Source organism: Eretmochelys imbricata, chromosome 4 (genome assembly GCF_965152235.1).
Source record: "Eretmochelys imbricata isolate rEreImb1 chromosome 4, rEreImb1.hap1, whole genome shotgun sequence".
In the NCBI taxonomy this organism is placed as follows: domain Eukaryota; kingdom Metazoa; phylum Chordata; order Testudines; family Cheloniidae; genus Eretmochelys; species Eretmochelys imbricata.
This window is the reverse complement of record NC_135575.1, coordinates 131,991,082-132,006,816: the sequence shown is the minus strand read 5'-3', so window position 1 is coordinate 132,006,816 and position 15,735 is coordinate 131,991,082. Positions and strand designations below refer to the sequence as shown.

General features: G+C 44.8%; 1 protein-coding gene across 2 annotated transcripts in view; it reads right to left on the bottom strand.

Annotated features, from left to right (window-relative positions):
- SMYD1 (SET and MYND domain containing 1) overlaps positions 1-15,735 on the bottom strand; it is a 53,666-nt gene that overhangs the window by 1,300 nt on the left and 36,631 nt on the right. Inside the window, exons 5-9 of one of the 2 annotated variants that reach the window (XM_077814684.1) lie at positions 15,174-15,212; positions 11,297-11,489; positions 4,346-4,438; positions 3,226-3,389; positions 644-812 (exon numbers count right to left, since the gene is read on the bottom strand). In XM_077814684.1, coding sequence (XP_077670810.1) covers positions 644-812; positions 3,226-3,389; positions 4,346-4,438; positions 11,297-11,489; positions 15,174-15,212 — 658 coding nt within the window. The remainder of the gene's footprint in view (positions 1-643; positions 813-3,225; positions 3,390-4,345; positions 4,439-11,296; positions 11,490-15,173; positions 15,213-15,735) is intronic. The other variant, XM_077814685.1, reaches the window with a different exon arrangement.

Genomic DNA, 15,735 nt, shown 5'->3' with positions numbered 1-15,735 from the left:
CAGTGCCACCAGCCAAGTTCAGGTGAGGACAGAGCTGGCAGGAGAACATGTCACTTCTCCAAAGGCACAGCAAAGCTTGCATCCCGCTCTGTGGCTAATATAGAGGTAAGCGAAACGACGTCATCGGAAAATGTCACATTTTTCAGTTTCTCAACGCTGCATTTGGAAGTGAAACACTTTGTTTTGAATTGACAATTTTTTACTTCAAAATGTCAACTTTTAGTCCAAATGTCTGTTAGATATGAACATTTTCGTTTCAAATCGACATTCCAAAATGAAACACTTCATTTCGAATCAACATCTTGTTTCAACATTTCCAATTTTTTATCGCTTTTCATTCCATGAAGGTTTTCAGTACTGTATTTTGACTTATTCTCCCCATTTGGGATGAAAACCAATGTTAAAACGTTGGAATGTCCCAGAGGATAGGAATTCCATTTTCTAACCAGCTCCAGTATCATCTAATGGAAAACATATTAACATCACACTGCACGAAGCAAGCTTTATATGATCAGTTCCCAGCTTTTTAGGCATCTGCTTCTACTGTTTATTTAAATTTAACTTTTCATATACAATGACAACAAACCAGATTACACAGACACATGTCAACGTAGGAACTGTCCAAGAGACGCTGGCTACCTACCTCCAGGTCTTTGGTGATTGGGTGGGTAGGTCCATGGGTCACCAGAAGAATAGCATAGGCTTTGCAGATCATGCCATGCCCTGCTTCAATGAGACTGGCATGCCAATGGGTCACTCCTGCCCGCATCACTGCCATCCCTAACTGCGCATTGTTGGGATGGTATATTTTCCTGGGAAAACATTGAGAAATTTCATTGTGGGGAGCGTTTAACTTTCCAAATATTACCTGAAAACACTGTTTACTGAGGGCCAGATTCTGTCACGCTTACTCACACTGAGCGGTACCTCAATCCATGAGTAGCCCCACTGAAATCAGTCGAACTGCTGGAAGTGGGAGCTACCACACGGTGTGGCAGAACCTGGCTGGGCAGGAACAACATGCTGACAGGGTCTGATACAGGCTCCGAAGGTTTGTAACACCACATTCCATCGATATAACTGCAATCAGGATCCGACGCTATGCCCCTAACATTGCAGTTCCAGCACAGTGAGCCATTGCTTGAAATTACGTTTAAACCTAACGCTTAGCTCTTATGTAACATTTTTCATTTGTGGATCACAAAGCACTTTGCAAAGGAAGGAAAGTATCATTGTCCCCATTTTACAGATGGGGACTCTGACTCACAGCAAGGTGAAATGACTTTCCCCATGTCACCTAGCAGATCAGCAGCAGAGACAGGACTTGAATGCAGGTTCTACTTCCAGGCTTATGACCCTTCCCCTGGACCACGCTGCCTCTCATCAAACAACAGTGGTGAAAGGCATTAAAATGAAACTGGACAAAATGGCAAACAACACACTCCTGGGAACAATTCTTCTTTGAAGGGAGGATGAATTAGGTGATGCAATAGGCCTTTTCCACTTCTAATGTCTATGATTTTAAAACCTGTGATTTCTAAGAATCTGTGCTCACTTTATCATTTGAGCTACACTTAGCATGAGGGAGGAAAAACAGAAATTGGAGCACCTTAGCCTGAACAGAATAAAACCCAATCCATAGCTTTCCTGGCTTTGCAGTAGAAACTTGGTTTACTCAGTAAAGAAGTAGCTACAGAGTGTGCAAAGGAGACAGCAATTTCCATCATGTATGATTGGGCTGTCCAAAAGGAGATCACATTAAAATTATCACAACATGGGGGAAGCGCCTGGATAAGATGCTGCTGGGCTGCTAAGATGGAAGGAAATTCTAGACGGTTTGAGGCTCTTTCTAGACCAACTGGGTGTTTCTGGCCAATCACTTCTTGATGGCCAACTGTTGGAAGGAAGGCAAGCAGCTTCCAGGTGGAGATGCCCCAGCAAAGCAAGAGACTATTTCACAATGGAAAATGTCAACAGCCAAAACAAAGTTGAATATATATTATTTCCTAAATGCCTGTCCCCTACCCCCGTCACTTGACTCCTTTAAAATGGGACTGGGCCAAGCCAGCTGCAGGGGGTCAGGACGGGATTCTCCTCCTCCTCCCCCAGTGTATTCTGGGAGGGTTTTTTTTATCTTCTTCCTCTGAAGCTTCAGGGATGCCACAGGGGACACTGGGCGAGGTGGGCCAGGGCTCTGGGGTAGCATCAAGCATTTGCTCTCTCAGGTTCTTGGCTGACTGGTTCTTGCCGTCATGCAGAGAGTCTAACTGATCACCATGTGTGTGGTCAGGAAGGAATTTTCTCCCAGGTTGGATTGGCAGGGACCTTGGGGATGTTGTGCCTTCCTCTGCAGCTGGGGATGCAGGTGACTTGCCAGGATTATCTGGGTGTATCTCATTTAATTATTTCCCTGCCATTGTGGGGGCCTTGGGCATGGGTGCACCTCAGTCCCTCCTGTTCTCTGCCTGTCGCACATAATACTCTAGTCTTCCATGGGTTTCATTTACTTTGGTCTGACTTCAGCTGTTGGGTTTAGTGTGCGAGTCCTGGGTGGGTGTTGGTGGTCTGTGCCATACAGGAGGTCACACTGGATGATCTAGTGGTCCCTTCTGGCCTTAAACACTGACTGTGACACTCAGGAATAAACTGCAAGGAACAGTTACTAGCAGGAGCAAGGGCTAGATGTGACCTGAAGTGGTGTAAAGTAAAAGGGCAAGACAAAAATTTGCATTTGGGGACACCTGTGCAATCCACCAGCAGTTTTCTTATCACAGTAGCATCTCTTTACCAGTCAGAGATCACATTACAGGAGCACAGTGTGTTCTTTACATAATGATAGGTTTTCTCCATGTCTACTTTCTCTGACACCATCTAAGCAGCTCTGGGCAGCTTCTCAGACAAAAGAGATGGGTTAATTAAACCTGTCCAGTTGCCCTCTGAAGTTATATGTAGACAAATTGAAAAATGATCCTGTTTTGGAGCTTTCCATTCACAAAGTGAGCAAAACTCTCTCTCTCTCTTTGGTGATAAAAGCAGGGCCTGATTCTGAGCTCAGTTATATAGGTTTTACACCAGTGTTGCTCCACTGACCTTAGTGGACTTACTCCTGTTTTACACCACTGTAAAGTGAGAGCAGAGTCAGGTCCAGATTCTTTGTAGAAATGTCTTAATTAAATTATTGAGTCAAAAAGAGCCACCATGAAAACAGGTGATTTGATCACATACATGTAACCATCAACCATCCTCTTCGCATAGCCTGCTGCTTCCTCGAACATCTGGAGGTAGGAGAGCACTTCCGAAGCGATGCTCAGGATCCTGAGCAGGTAGATGTTAGTGTCTCCCAGCACAGGCTCTTGTTTCTTCAGACACTCACGACAGAGCTTCACAACCTAGGCACCCAGGAAAGGCAAATTAGTTCAAGAGAATGTCACAGGACCACCTGCCCTAGAATTGCACATCCGCCATGACAGAGCGCTGTATCTTGTATGTTTCACGTTTATCCTATTTGCTCAATAGCTGCTCGCCAAACAGAGAGAGTCAGTCATAAACAAGCGAGGAAAGTAAGAGTGAAGGGTGCAAATGGAACCCACTGGTGAGTGAGTCACAGGTTTCCCCTTTGTCCCCATCTGCAAAGGACATGAGATTATTGCAGCCTCACCTAGGGAGTCTTGGCTCTTAGTTCATGCTTTTAGTTCTGGAGATCCCTAGTGTGTTGGCAAAGATGGCTGCCATCACACTAACTTCCCCACCTCACTAAAGGGCATCAGCAGAGAGGTGGGATCAGATTGACACCAGCTCTGAACCTCTCACATGCTGGTGAAGGGTGGATCCAGTGTCATCCCTGGAGGTTCAGGCTCATCCTCTGTGAGATGGATCTGAGGAGAAGGACTGGATCTGATTCCCTTGGACTCTGGGGGAGTTTGGATCCACCCCAGAACCCTTGTGACTTGGTCCCATCCCTATTTTATTGCCACGGAGAGAGAAAAAGAGCACTCCAGAGAGATAGGCAGCCCCGGTGGAAGGATCACCCACTGCCAGGCTGTGGATAGAGAGGTGGAGGAGGCCAAGATGGGCAGAGGAGAATGAATGAGCCAGGGAGGAAGGAAGTGAACACTGGTGAATTAATTTCAGTGTATTCATTCGTTGTCTGCCCCATAAACACTGACATCAGCAAACTGACCCGTCAGCTTGAGTGTGCAACTAGTGCCCCTGTCTGCAGGACTGTTTCATTAATATGACAACACAAAGGCTGACTGAGTCTGCCCAGTGGCTTGGTGAGATCAGCTGCCTGCTTCCTTCCCCTGAAGTTCCACAGCAACGAGAGACCAAAGACACCGTGACTTACTTCGTGGTAGACCCCCTCGGATCGGGCCTTGCTGATCTTCTCCAGGGTGTCCTTGGAGAACTGGAGAACTTCCTTCACTACGTCTTGGGAAGGCTGGGGACAGCATTGGAAAGCTATTGAAACGAATTCACTTCTGAAGTTACACCCATGCTCCCCGGAATAGAACCAGCTGCCACACTGAGGTCCTGAAGCTTGCTACCATTGAACTCAATAGTAAAACTTCCACTGATTTCAATGGGAGCAGGATCAGCCCCTACCTGTACTAATCTACAGTGTCACTCAGTGCTGCTACTGAATAGATATGACCTGATTGTGCTCTCGCTGGGACGAGGGTGTAGCAGGGTAGGGGGACAGGAAGGGACCTGAGTGGTTTGGGTGGCTTGGTTTGGTTTGTTTGTTCCTGCAAAATGTCAGAAGTTAGTGACTGGCAATTGGGAGACTCTTGCAAACCTCACGGGGGAATGGAAGAGACTGAGCATGGGAGACAGAGAAGAGGCCGCCCTCAGTGGGGTTCCACGGAGCCACCAGGTACTGCATGTGCACAGCGTATGGCAGGATTGGGGCCATCGACTGAGACTTCCACAGAGTTCTACCAGGGAGGAATTTAACCCTTTATTTCATTTACATACTTGAAAAAATGTCAGCATTTGGGCCAAAACATGACTTCCCACCTGGCCTTAAAAGCTGGCCCCTTCCAGCTCTCCATGCTGGAATGACAGCTGCAAGCATTCCAAAACCACAAGTCAGGCCCCCAAAATATTGAGATTGTCATGAGATTTAAAAACTAATTAATGTTGGATTCTTTTTCCTTGCCTTCTGGTTTTTGAGTTTCTGGGGTTCCCACTTCTTTGAAATAAGAACATAAGAATGGCCATACTGGTCAGACCAAAGGTGCATCTAGCCCAGTATCCTGTCTTCCGACAGTGACCAATGCCAGGTGCCCTAGAGGGGATGAACAGAACAGGGAATCATCAAGTGATCCATTCCCTGTTGTTCATTCCCAGCTTCTGGCAGACAGAGGCTCGGGACACCATCCATGCCCGTCCTGGCTAATAGCCATTGATGGACCTATCCTCCATTAACTTATCTAGCTCTTTTTTGAACCCTGTTATAGTCTTGGCCTTCACAACATCCTCTGGCAAAGAGTTCCACAGGTTGACTGTGTGTTGTGTGAAGAAATACTTCCTTTTGTTTGTTTTAAACCTGCTGCCTATTAATTTCATTTGGTGACCCCTAGTTCTTGTGTTATTTACTCCTTCTCATAACACTTCCTTATTTACTTTCTCCACACCAGTCATGATTTTATAGACCTCTATCATATCGCTCCTTAGTCGTCTCTTTTCCAAGCTGAAAAGTGCTAGTCTTATTAATTTCTTCTCATATGGAAGCTGTTCCATACCCCTAATCATTTTTGTTGCCCTTTTCTGAACCTTTTCCAATTCCAACATATCTTTTTTGAGATGGGGAGACTACATCTGCACACATTATTCAAGATGTCGGTGTACCATGGATTTATACGGCGGCAATATAATATTTTCTGTCTTATTATTTATCCCTTTATTAAAGATTCCCAATATTCTGTTAGCTTTTTTTACTGCTGTTACACATAGAGTGGATGTTTTCAGAGAAACTATCCACAATGACTCAAAGATCTCTTTTTTGAGTGGTAAAACAGCTAATTTAGACTCCATCATTTTATACGTATAGTTGGGATTATGTTTTCCAGTGTGCATTATTTTGCATTTATCAACATTGAATTTCATCCCCCATTTTGTTGCCCAGTCACCCAGTTTTGAGAGATCCTTTTGTAGTCTTCGCAGTCTGCCTGGGACTTAACTATCTTGAGTAGTTTTGTATCATCTGAAAATTTTGCCACCTCACTGTTTACCCCTTTTCCCAGATCATTTATGAATATGTTGAATAGGACTGGGCCCAGTACAGGCCCCCTGGGGGACATGACTATTTACCTCTCTACATTCTGAAAACTGACCATTTATTCCTACCCTTTGTTTCCTATCTTTTAACCAGTTACCAGTCCATGAGAGGACCTTCCCTCTTACCCCACGACAGCTTACTCTGCTTAAGAGCCTTGTCAAAGACGGACCTTGTCAAAGGCTTTCTGAAAATCTAAGTACACTATATCCAATGGATTCCCCTTGTCCACATGCTTGTTGACCCCCTCAAAGAATTCTAGTAGATTGGTGAGGCATGATTTCCCTTTACAAAAACCATGTTGACTCTTCCCCAACAAACTATGTTCATCCATGTGTCTGACAATTTTGTACTTAATGATAGTTTCAGCCAGTTTGCCTGGTACTGAAGTCAGGCTTACTGGCTTGTAATTGCTGGGATCACCTCTGGAGCTCGTTTTAAAAATTGGCGTCACATTAGCTATCCACCAGTCATTTGGTACAGAAGCTGATTTAAATGATAGGTTACATACTACAGTTAGTAGTTCTGCAATTTCACATTTGAGTTCCTTCAGAACTCTTGGGTGAATACCATCTGGTCCTGGTGACTTATTACTGTTTAGTTTATCAATTTGTTCCAAAACCTCTTCTAATGACACCTCAATCTGGGACAGTTCCTCAGATCTGTCACCTAAAAAGAATGGCTCAGGTTTGGGAATCTCCCTCACATCCTCAGCCACGAAGACCGATATAAAGAATTCATTTAGTTTCTCCTCAATGGCCTTATCGTCCTTGAGTGCTCCTTTAGCATCTCGTTCATCCACTGGCCCCGCTGGTTGTTTAGCAGGCTTCCTGCGTCTGATGTACTTTAAAAAAAATTGCTATTACTTTTTGAGTCTTTAGCTAGCTGTTCTTCAAATTCTTTTTTGCCCTTCCTAATTATATTTTTACACTTCATTTCCCAGAGTTTATGCTCCTTTCTATTTTCCTCACTAGGATTTAACTTCCACTTTTTAAAGGATGCCTTTTTGCCTCTCACTGCTTCTTTTACTTTGTTGTTTAGCCACGGTGGCACTTTTTTGGTTCTCTTACTATGTTTTTTAATTTGGGGTATACATTTAAGTGCCTCTATTATGGTGTCTTTAAAAAGTTTCCATGCACCTTGCAAGGATTTTACTTTTTGCACTGTACATTTTAATTTCTGTTTCACTTACTTCCTCATTTTTGTGTAGTCCTCCTTTCTGAAATTAAATGCTACAGTTTTCCCCACAATCACAAGGGCTAGAAATCTACTTTTTTTTTGTTTCTAAGGAAAGCTGAAGTTGTTTTATAATCACATGGTGCCCTGAGGTGGGGCTTCAAAAAAAACCAACCACCCTTTATTGTGAAATTCATGATAAAATTGACAACACTGTTATATGACCAAGAACCAAAGCAGTAATCCTGGGTTTGGACCTGAGGAATAGATTTTGATCCCTCCTGAAAGAGGAAGGGGTTTGGATTCAGTGCTCTAGGTTTGTCCTGTTGTTTGCTTTTAACATCTGGACTGCGGGAGGCTTGGGGAATCTTTGTGTTAGATTTCTGCTAAATTTGTAAACCTGTGATCCTAATGACAGCCAGGCTAGAAAGGGCCCTGAAAGTTTACAATACAAGGAACAAGAATGGTCTTTTACTCGGAGCCTATATACAGAGTTATAGCTTAAAAGACTGAAACTACTGAAGGTAACCAGGTTTTAATATTTTAACCAGGGTTTAAGCCTGAATAGTGCTTTTGGGATAGGTCTACACTGCAGGTGAAAGCATGCCTCCCAGCCCAGGTAGACAGGCACATGCTAGCTCTGCTAAAACTCACACTAAAAATAACAGTATGGACATTGTGACACGGGCTAGCCACCGGAGTGTGGTCAGGGGGCCCAGGCAGGCTTGGACTCAGCCAGCCAGCTCATGCCACTACCTGTGCCTCAACAACCCACACGGCTATTTTTAGCATGCTAATTCAAGCAGAGCTAGCGTATGTCCTTTCTAGCCCAGTTGGGAATCACACCTCCCAGCTGCTGTGTAGACCTATTGGGGTCCTATCCTGTCCTGCAGACTTTGTTCAAAAAGAATTTTGATGTCAATGCAAGTTGTTTTGTCTGAGTAAGGGCACTGTCCTATAATGGGCACTTGAAATGTCACTTAAACAGTAGCAGCACATGCATGCGGGGCGGGGGGGAAGAGGGGTTATCCCATTTGCCTACATGAATTGTCAAATGAAAGCTGTTTCCTGCCTTCACTAAGAGCCTAATTCCGGTCCCACTGAAATCAAGGGAAGCTTTGCCACTAATCTGAAGGGGTGAAGGATCAGAGAACGGAACGGCTGTCAAGTATGTAAACTGTCATTCCAGCATACATTCAGAGGGCATTTTCCATGCAGCTGTGAGGGCTGCTACTAACCGGGGACTGAGCCTGAATTCGGAGAATGTAGACAAGCTGGGCAGCAAGCAGGCACTGTCTCCTGTTAAGGTCAATACCAAGATTTATTACCTATGTATGGAGTGTATTTTTAATACGTAAAATCCCAGGCCTTGCATAGATACAGGGAGATTTTTCCATGAGGGCACTAAAAGATATGGAAAATATTCACCCTGAAAGTGACACACACTGACTGTGTGTACAGCAGATCCCCACTCATACACACACACAGAGACACACAAGCCCTCGCTGCTCACTAAGGCTCTGTCTACACTATGAGCAGCCGCAGAGGCCAGGCTGAGTATGAGCCCACCTGAAAACCAGTGGGTAGGTATTCAGTACAGCTAAACTGCACCTCCACTCCTGTGTCAGTGTTTCCATGACTACAATGCTATTTTTACACATGCTACCTGGATAAGAACTAACAAGAGTATATGTACATGAGCAGGGGAATCGCATCCCCTCACTCCTTGTGTCGATGTAGCCTAAAGGTTTAACAGCAGGTGCTGTAGAAAGATCTTATATTTCTGAAGACATTGCTGGAAGTGGTCCGACGCCACGGTGATAAGCGTGGTACAAGTGGCCACAGATACAGAATAAAGAGAGGTAACTTACTCGTACACGATGAATTACTATAGCAAATAATAGAAACTAAGCAACAGTTTAATTTGCAGTGGTCTCCCAGAAGTTAGTAGGAGTTACGGGCTGCATGCAGCCCTTACTCATGTGAGTAGTTCCTGTTTGTACAAGTAGTCCCCTTGACTTCAATTAGGGCCTGATCCTGTAAACCTTTACTTGTGGGAGTAGTCCTAACAAAATCGAGTGCAAGACTCACATTCCAGGATCAAGCTTTTACTGATTACAGGGATACTACTTGCATGAGTGCAAAGTTGCAGGACTAGGTCCTTAACGTAGTTCAGCTGTGATTTGATTTAGAGAGGAGCTGATCATTGTGTGAATAAAGCTAGCTCAGAAAGAGAACAGCAATCAAGGGAAAAAATTCCCACTTACATGCAATCAGGAGCTATCAGCACCGTCTCAAAGTAAAACAGCCTGTCAAGGAAAACAGCTTAATACCTACAAGACACCCCACAAACTTGCCATGCTATCATAATCCATTCTTCCAAGAACTCGTGTGAAGCTGAATAATAAACAAATACAAGTCACTATGCTTCTGCACAAAAGATAAATAGCCTGTCGTGTGAACTCCCCACAGAGAATTGACCCAATGCGGTCACCCACAAAGACCTATCCAGAGGTTCTCACAACAGTTTTTTTGGTGGCCTCAGAGTGTGGCCACCAACTCTTGCTGGTGGTCACTCAGACAATTTTTCCTAAAATACTTAATTAACTTTATGAAAAACAAATAAATATGCACATATACATGTCCAAATCATAGCAACTTATTTATTTACATTCAGAATAAGAAGCAATGGTCTCAAGTTGCAGTGGGGGAGGTCTAGGTTGGATATTAGGAAACACTATTTCACAAGGAGGGTGGTGAAGCACTGGAATGGGTTACCTAGGGAGGTGGTGGAATCTCCATCCTTAGAGGTTTTTAAAGCCCAGTTTGACAGAGCCCTGGCTGGGATGATTTAGTTGGGGTTGGTCCTGCTTTGAGCAGGGGATTGGACTAGATGACCTCCTGAGGTCTCTTCCAACCCTAATATTCTATGATTCGATGTAGGGGTTTTTTGCAGACTCAATAATAAAAATAATGTAAGTTGTCTCTATTCTTTACTGGACCTAAACAGAATAGAAACACAAATATAGGGGCTTTACATGTTCTTGTCCTTTTTTTTAATTATTGTTTCTTTTGCTTATTTTGGTTGCATTTTTTTAGACTTACTAGCTAGTAAGTCTGCTTCTGTGAAAAGTGATATTTGTACGTTTGTTAATATCACTTTTCACAGCAGCAGACTTGTTAGCTAGCAGGGAGGCAGTGAAAGTGATATTGACAAATATTCAAATATCACTTTTCACAGCAGACTTACTCAGCCCTGGCAAGCTGGGGCACAAATTAAGCCTTGGATGAGGAGGTGAGTAGGGAGGCAGCAGGGGCGATGAGGGGGGTGATAAGCTTGGGGATAGAGTCTTGCAGCCGGGGGATGGAGCCCGCCGCAGTGCAGCCAAAGCCTGGAGCTCAAAGCCCCACAGTCAGAGCAAGTGGCAGGAGCCCACTGCTGCGGAGCCGGACCCTGCCATCCGCCACCCCAGCGCCGAAGCCAGAAGCCTGAGTCCCACCTCCCCCGGGAAGGTGGGGAACTCACACTGGCTGTCTGCTCCTCCAATGCTTGTGGCTCCAGGGGAGGCCAGGGCCCATCCCCTCCTGGCAGCCCCAGAGGAGGGACAGCTGCTTTGCCCCTTCCCCCAGTCACTACCCAAGAAAAGCCCCTGGCAGCCGAAACGCTGACCTAGACCCCGTGTTTGTAACCAGGGAAACTTCCTTTTAACCTGCTTGGGCTAGCTCTGGCCTACCCTGTCTCCTATTGCCTGGGCGGTAGCCCCTCTTGTCTGCTGCAATACAAATAGTAAAGAAGAAGCATCGCCCCATGACTGCGAGCAGCTAACAAAGTCAGTGAAGTACCTTGTTTTCACCTTCTTTTACAGCCAGCATCAGATCATCTTTGATCCCTTTCTGGCAGTGCTCACACGTGCAGCGAAAATAGTACTGCTTCTGGAGCTGCTGCCTCCGCTCTTCGCTGACGTTGAGGAAATCAACATAGGAGACAGTCAGCTCTTCCCCCGGTGAGACTTTGCCCAGCGCACGCAGCTCGATTCTGGTGTCAGACAAGAAGAGATGTGGAATTAGACAGTGACATCTCAAGTCCAGGACACTGTTTGTAAAACTGAAAGGGACAATTTCCACTAAAGATCCTGCCTCCGGTAGGCAAACTGTTGTCTTAAAGAACCACTTGAACCCTTCGAATGCTGAAGAAAATACACAGCTGTGCAGCACTTCAGCTATTCTAACGCCCACTACAAAACGCCTCATCCAAACCCTTCGCCGCCTCTTGCCCCTCCCTCTGTCCCAACCAGAAGTTCACTTGAAAGTAGTAAATGAACTGTGATCTTCAGATCTGGATCTGCTTATATAGTTAGGGGCTGAATCTAAGATACAAACTTTTATTATGTTTAAGGGGAGCTGGATGTGGGTCTTTGGTTCCGGGCCATTGATGTGTCCCAGTTTACTGGGGAATCTCCTCAGATGAAGGCACTGATGCTTGATAGTACACGGCTACCACTGAAACTAGCCTTTCTGATCCTGTCTGCCCCATGTGAATATTCACAAAGCATTGACTAAACTGCCTCCCCACCCCACCCCACCCTGGCCAAACTGGACTCAGTGTAAAACTTGGGGTGGATCCCTGAAAGGTGGGAGACTCTTTGTTTTTTCCAAAGCCCTGGATCAGGAATCTGAAAGTGACTTCTCCACGTCGCTTCACCCATCTCTACTCAAAGATTTGGCAAACCCTTCAGTGAAGATGGCCATGCTTCAAATGTACAGTGAGGCCAATCCCGCATGGGCTTCAGGTTTCCTAACAAAACTGTCCCATGTCTCTAACTGCCAGCGTGTTACTATTGTCTTCACTGACCATTCAGAAAATACCAATTGCTACTACAGTACTGTGGTGAAAGCTGTGGGACGATGCCAGACCACCCCCTTAAAGAGCCAGTACTTTGCATCATCATTTCATCCCCTACCATGTGTTTAAAAGACCCGGGATACTCAAAAGTCCACCATAGTTTGTTTCACTGGAGCAGGCCAAATTCTCCTCTGCTTTACACTGGTACAAACCCCACTGAAGTTAACAGGCTGCATTGGTGTGAGTGAGAGGAGAATTTAGCCCAGCTGTGGGGTTACTATCTAAGGTGGGGAAAGCTCCACCAAGTGACTGTAAATAAGGCCCTTGGAGATGGTTAAAAGTACTAGGTTGTTTATATATATATATATATATATATATATATATCTCCTTTATTCTACCCTTTTTGACCCTTCTCCCCATCCACCTATTAGCAACTCTGGCCATCCTTAGCACTAGATCACTACATTTTTGGGAACAGAGCCCCAGTTAGCAAGCAAAATGTATTTGTGCATAGCTAAGCATGCTTACATATCAGCAAGATGGAGCTAGTCCAGTGACCGGATCTACAGTACATTTTACCCTGTTTTAATCTATCGCCATGCTCCCAATCCTGCTCTGACTCAGCTGGTTAGTTGCATGACCCATCAAGGGCTGCGTACCTCTCTACGAGGCCTGGGGATCTGTAGCGAATGAAGTCTATTCTTCAGCAAATCATGTCCAGAGAACCCCCAGCTGCCAGAGCAGGATAAAGCACTATCGGGAGTGTTCACTGCCTTGAGAGCAGCCGTAATTAAATTAGTTTGTAAACGGCAGAGCTAAATGGAGCAGCACACCAAACCTGAGCGGGAGGAAGGTGGGGCCGTGGGAACTGAAACAATTCAAACAATTATCCTCTTTTAGTAAAGATTTGAGCCTGCTCCTATTGAAATCAATAGCAAAATTCCCACTGACTTCAGCAGAACAGGGTAGGTCATATGAGAACTCCTCGCTTTCATTTAAACAGTGGCACCTAAGGCAAATACAGCCAAAAGCATACCTGGAGAATTTTCAAGGGATGGAGCAAATCTACTTCAGTGATTTTCATTACTGCATTTTTCCAAGAGGATGAAGATTTGCAGAGGATAACTATGTTTGACCATAACTATGCAGGGATTGCCATCTTGAATCTCTCAGCCATAAAATTCTAGGGCTGCTACCTAAGTTACTCATCCTGTGAAGCTGGCCCTGACCACCTGTTGGCATTAGATTATATCAGCAGGCTCCTTCAGACTAGACTCACCACTGAACATGCCGTCAAAAAGGACAGCTATTAGTTATGTCACGAGAAAGTACTACATATACATAGAGTAAGATGCAACCAGCTGTGAGTCTAAGGAGAAAAATGCATCAGGTACAGTATCCATGGTGAAGGTTTACATATATGCACATCCCTTTTCAGACTTAGTGGGGCCTTATCTAGGGCCTTTCATAAACTTAGAGAAACAAAATCAAGCTTTTGAACTCTGATGGTGCTTTGGTAGCCCAAGCACAGTAGAGGTTTAGATATTTTTAACCAGCCAGCCGTACCATAGCAGGAACTGGCAACATTTTAGGGGAAAAAAGAAATACAAGGAATTGTTTGGAACTATACAGTTACAGGGACACTGTCTGCTTGATAAGGGCTCAAAACAAGGTTTTTACAAGACTTTAAGATCAACAAAACTGCTCCCATGACCTTCCCTTCTTCCGCCAAAATTCCAATGAACTTGCAGTGTTTATACCTGGAGCATTGCCCCAGTGTGCTGACACAAAACAGCCAGAAAGTGAAGTTGACCAGATATAATGTCTGTAAACAAACATGAAACTCACTAGTCTATTTTCATGGAAATACATTGAGGACACAAACAACATTAATGGTGAAAATCATTTTAAAATATTTCAGTTCTAATTTATGACAATGCATTGCCTGCTTGTTTTGCATGCAGATCCTATTGAATCCAATGGAGCTATGCTGGTTTACATATGTTGAGACTCTGGATCCTATATGTTAAGACCAAGGCTTTGGAGCAGAGCCCGCGGAGCAGCTCCAGAGCAGTGGAGCTGCAGGTTTTTGCCTGGAGCTGGAGCGGAGCCGGAGCACAGCTCCAAAGCCCTGGTTAAGACAACAGTGTCCCTTTAAACTAAACAGATTGCAATATATCAAGTGCAATGAGGTAACCAGAGAATTTAAAAAACGAAATACACCTTTAAAAATCCTTTTAAAACACCACACAGAAAAATATTTTGAACAGCTAACAGTGGCATCATAAAAAGGCATAACAAGAACAACTGTAAAGGTAAAAATGGATGACATCTAAATCTCAGTGTGTTGCCACTGTAATCAGTGCATCCAGAGGGAACTCTTTGTTACAAAGAAACAGAGAGTATTTAGTTTGTCAGTAATGCAATCACTTCTCATCTCATAATAAACCAGGTTTTATTGCAGTTATTTGGGGCTGGGCAAGGTTAGCGAGGCCTTGTTGGACTTTCATGCCCTTGCTGTAGTTGAGAGAACAGGAGTGAAGAGTGCAGAAGGCAAATACAGAAGGAGGGCAGGGGAAGGAAGGAATGAGGAGACAGAGAGGGCATTAACAAGTGGCAGGTCTAAGCATACTGAATAATGTCAGCTTTTATTTTAATCTACTACAAAATGCAGAGGTTACAAAGCGAGGCTTCGGGTTTAGTGGGGCTTTACACATGGGGGTGAAAAAACATTTACATTCCGACAGTGGGAAGAGTGAAACTATTCACAAACGGAGGCAACTTCAAGCCTCATCATTGTCACTTATGGCTTTTAGTTAACACAGGGTCAGAGGGGAAGGTCAAAGGGGAAGGATTATGCTTACAACACCAACCCACCTCATCTGTGTGTGGAACATTGATCTTACAGCCTCATGACTGAAAGACAAAACAAACATCTGCAGTTTACACAGGTACACGTACGACACAAGCAAAATGGAATCAGCACATACAGTATATGGCACATTCGTTGCTCACGGTCCGGGGGACATACAGAGGCCCCAGAGACAGACAGTTGCAGGGTGGAGTCTGAAGTGATGTAGCTCTCTGCTGTCACTATACAGCAGCTGTAACCAAATCAGCCATCGGTGGCCCGGGTAGGTTGACCGGACGTCAGGACTGTCCTGATTTTTAGTTCTTTGTCTCGCGTCCCGACTGATGCAAGGTCGGGACGCCATTTGTCCCGATATTGCAGCTTTGGCTGCTCCAGCTGCCTTTTTTTTTTTTTTGCTCCCCCCATGCGTCTCGATATTTTGTCCATTTCATCTGGTCACCCTAGGCCCAGGGCAATTTCAGCTGGCAGCTGTCCTGGCACTGTGACTTAAGGAGCATTCTGCACAAGAGTGCATGTGAGTGTCAAGGGGAAATCAGCTCTGTTTGCAGTTAGTTTAGCCACCGACAG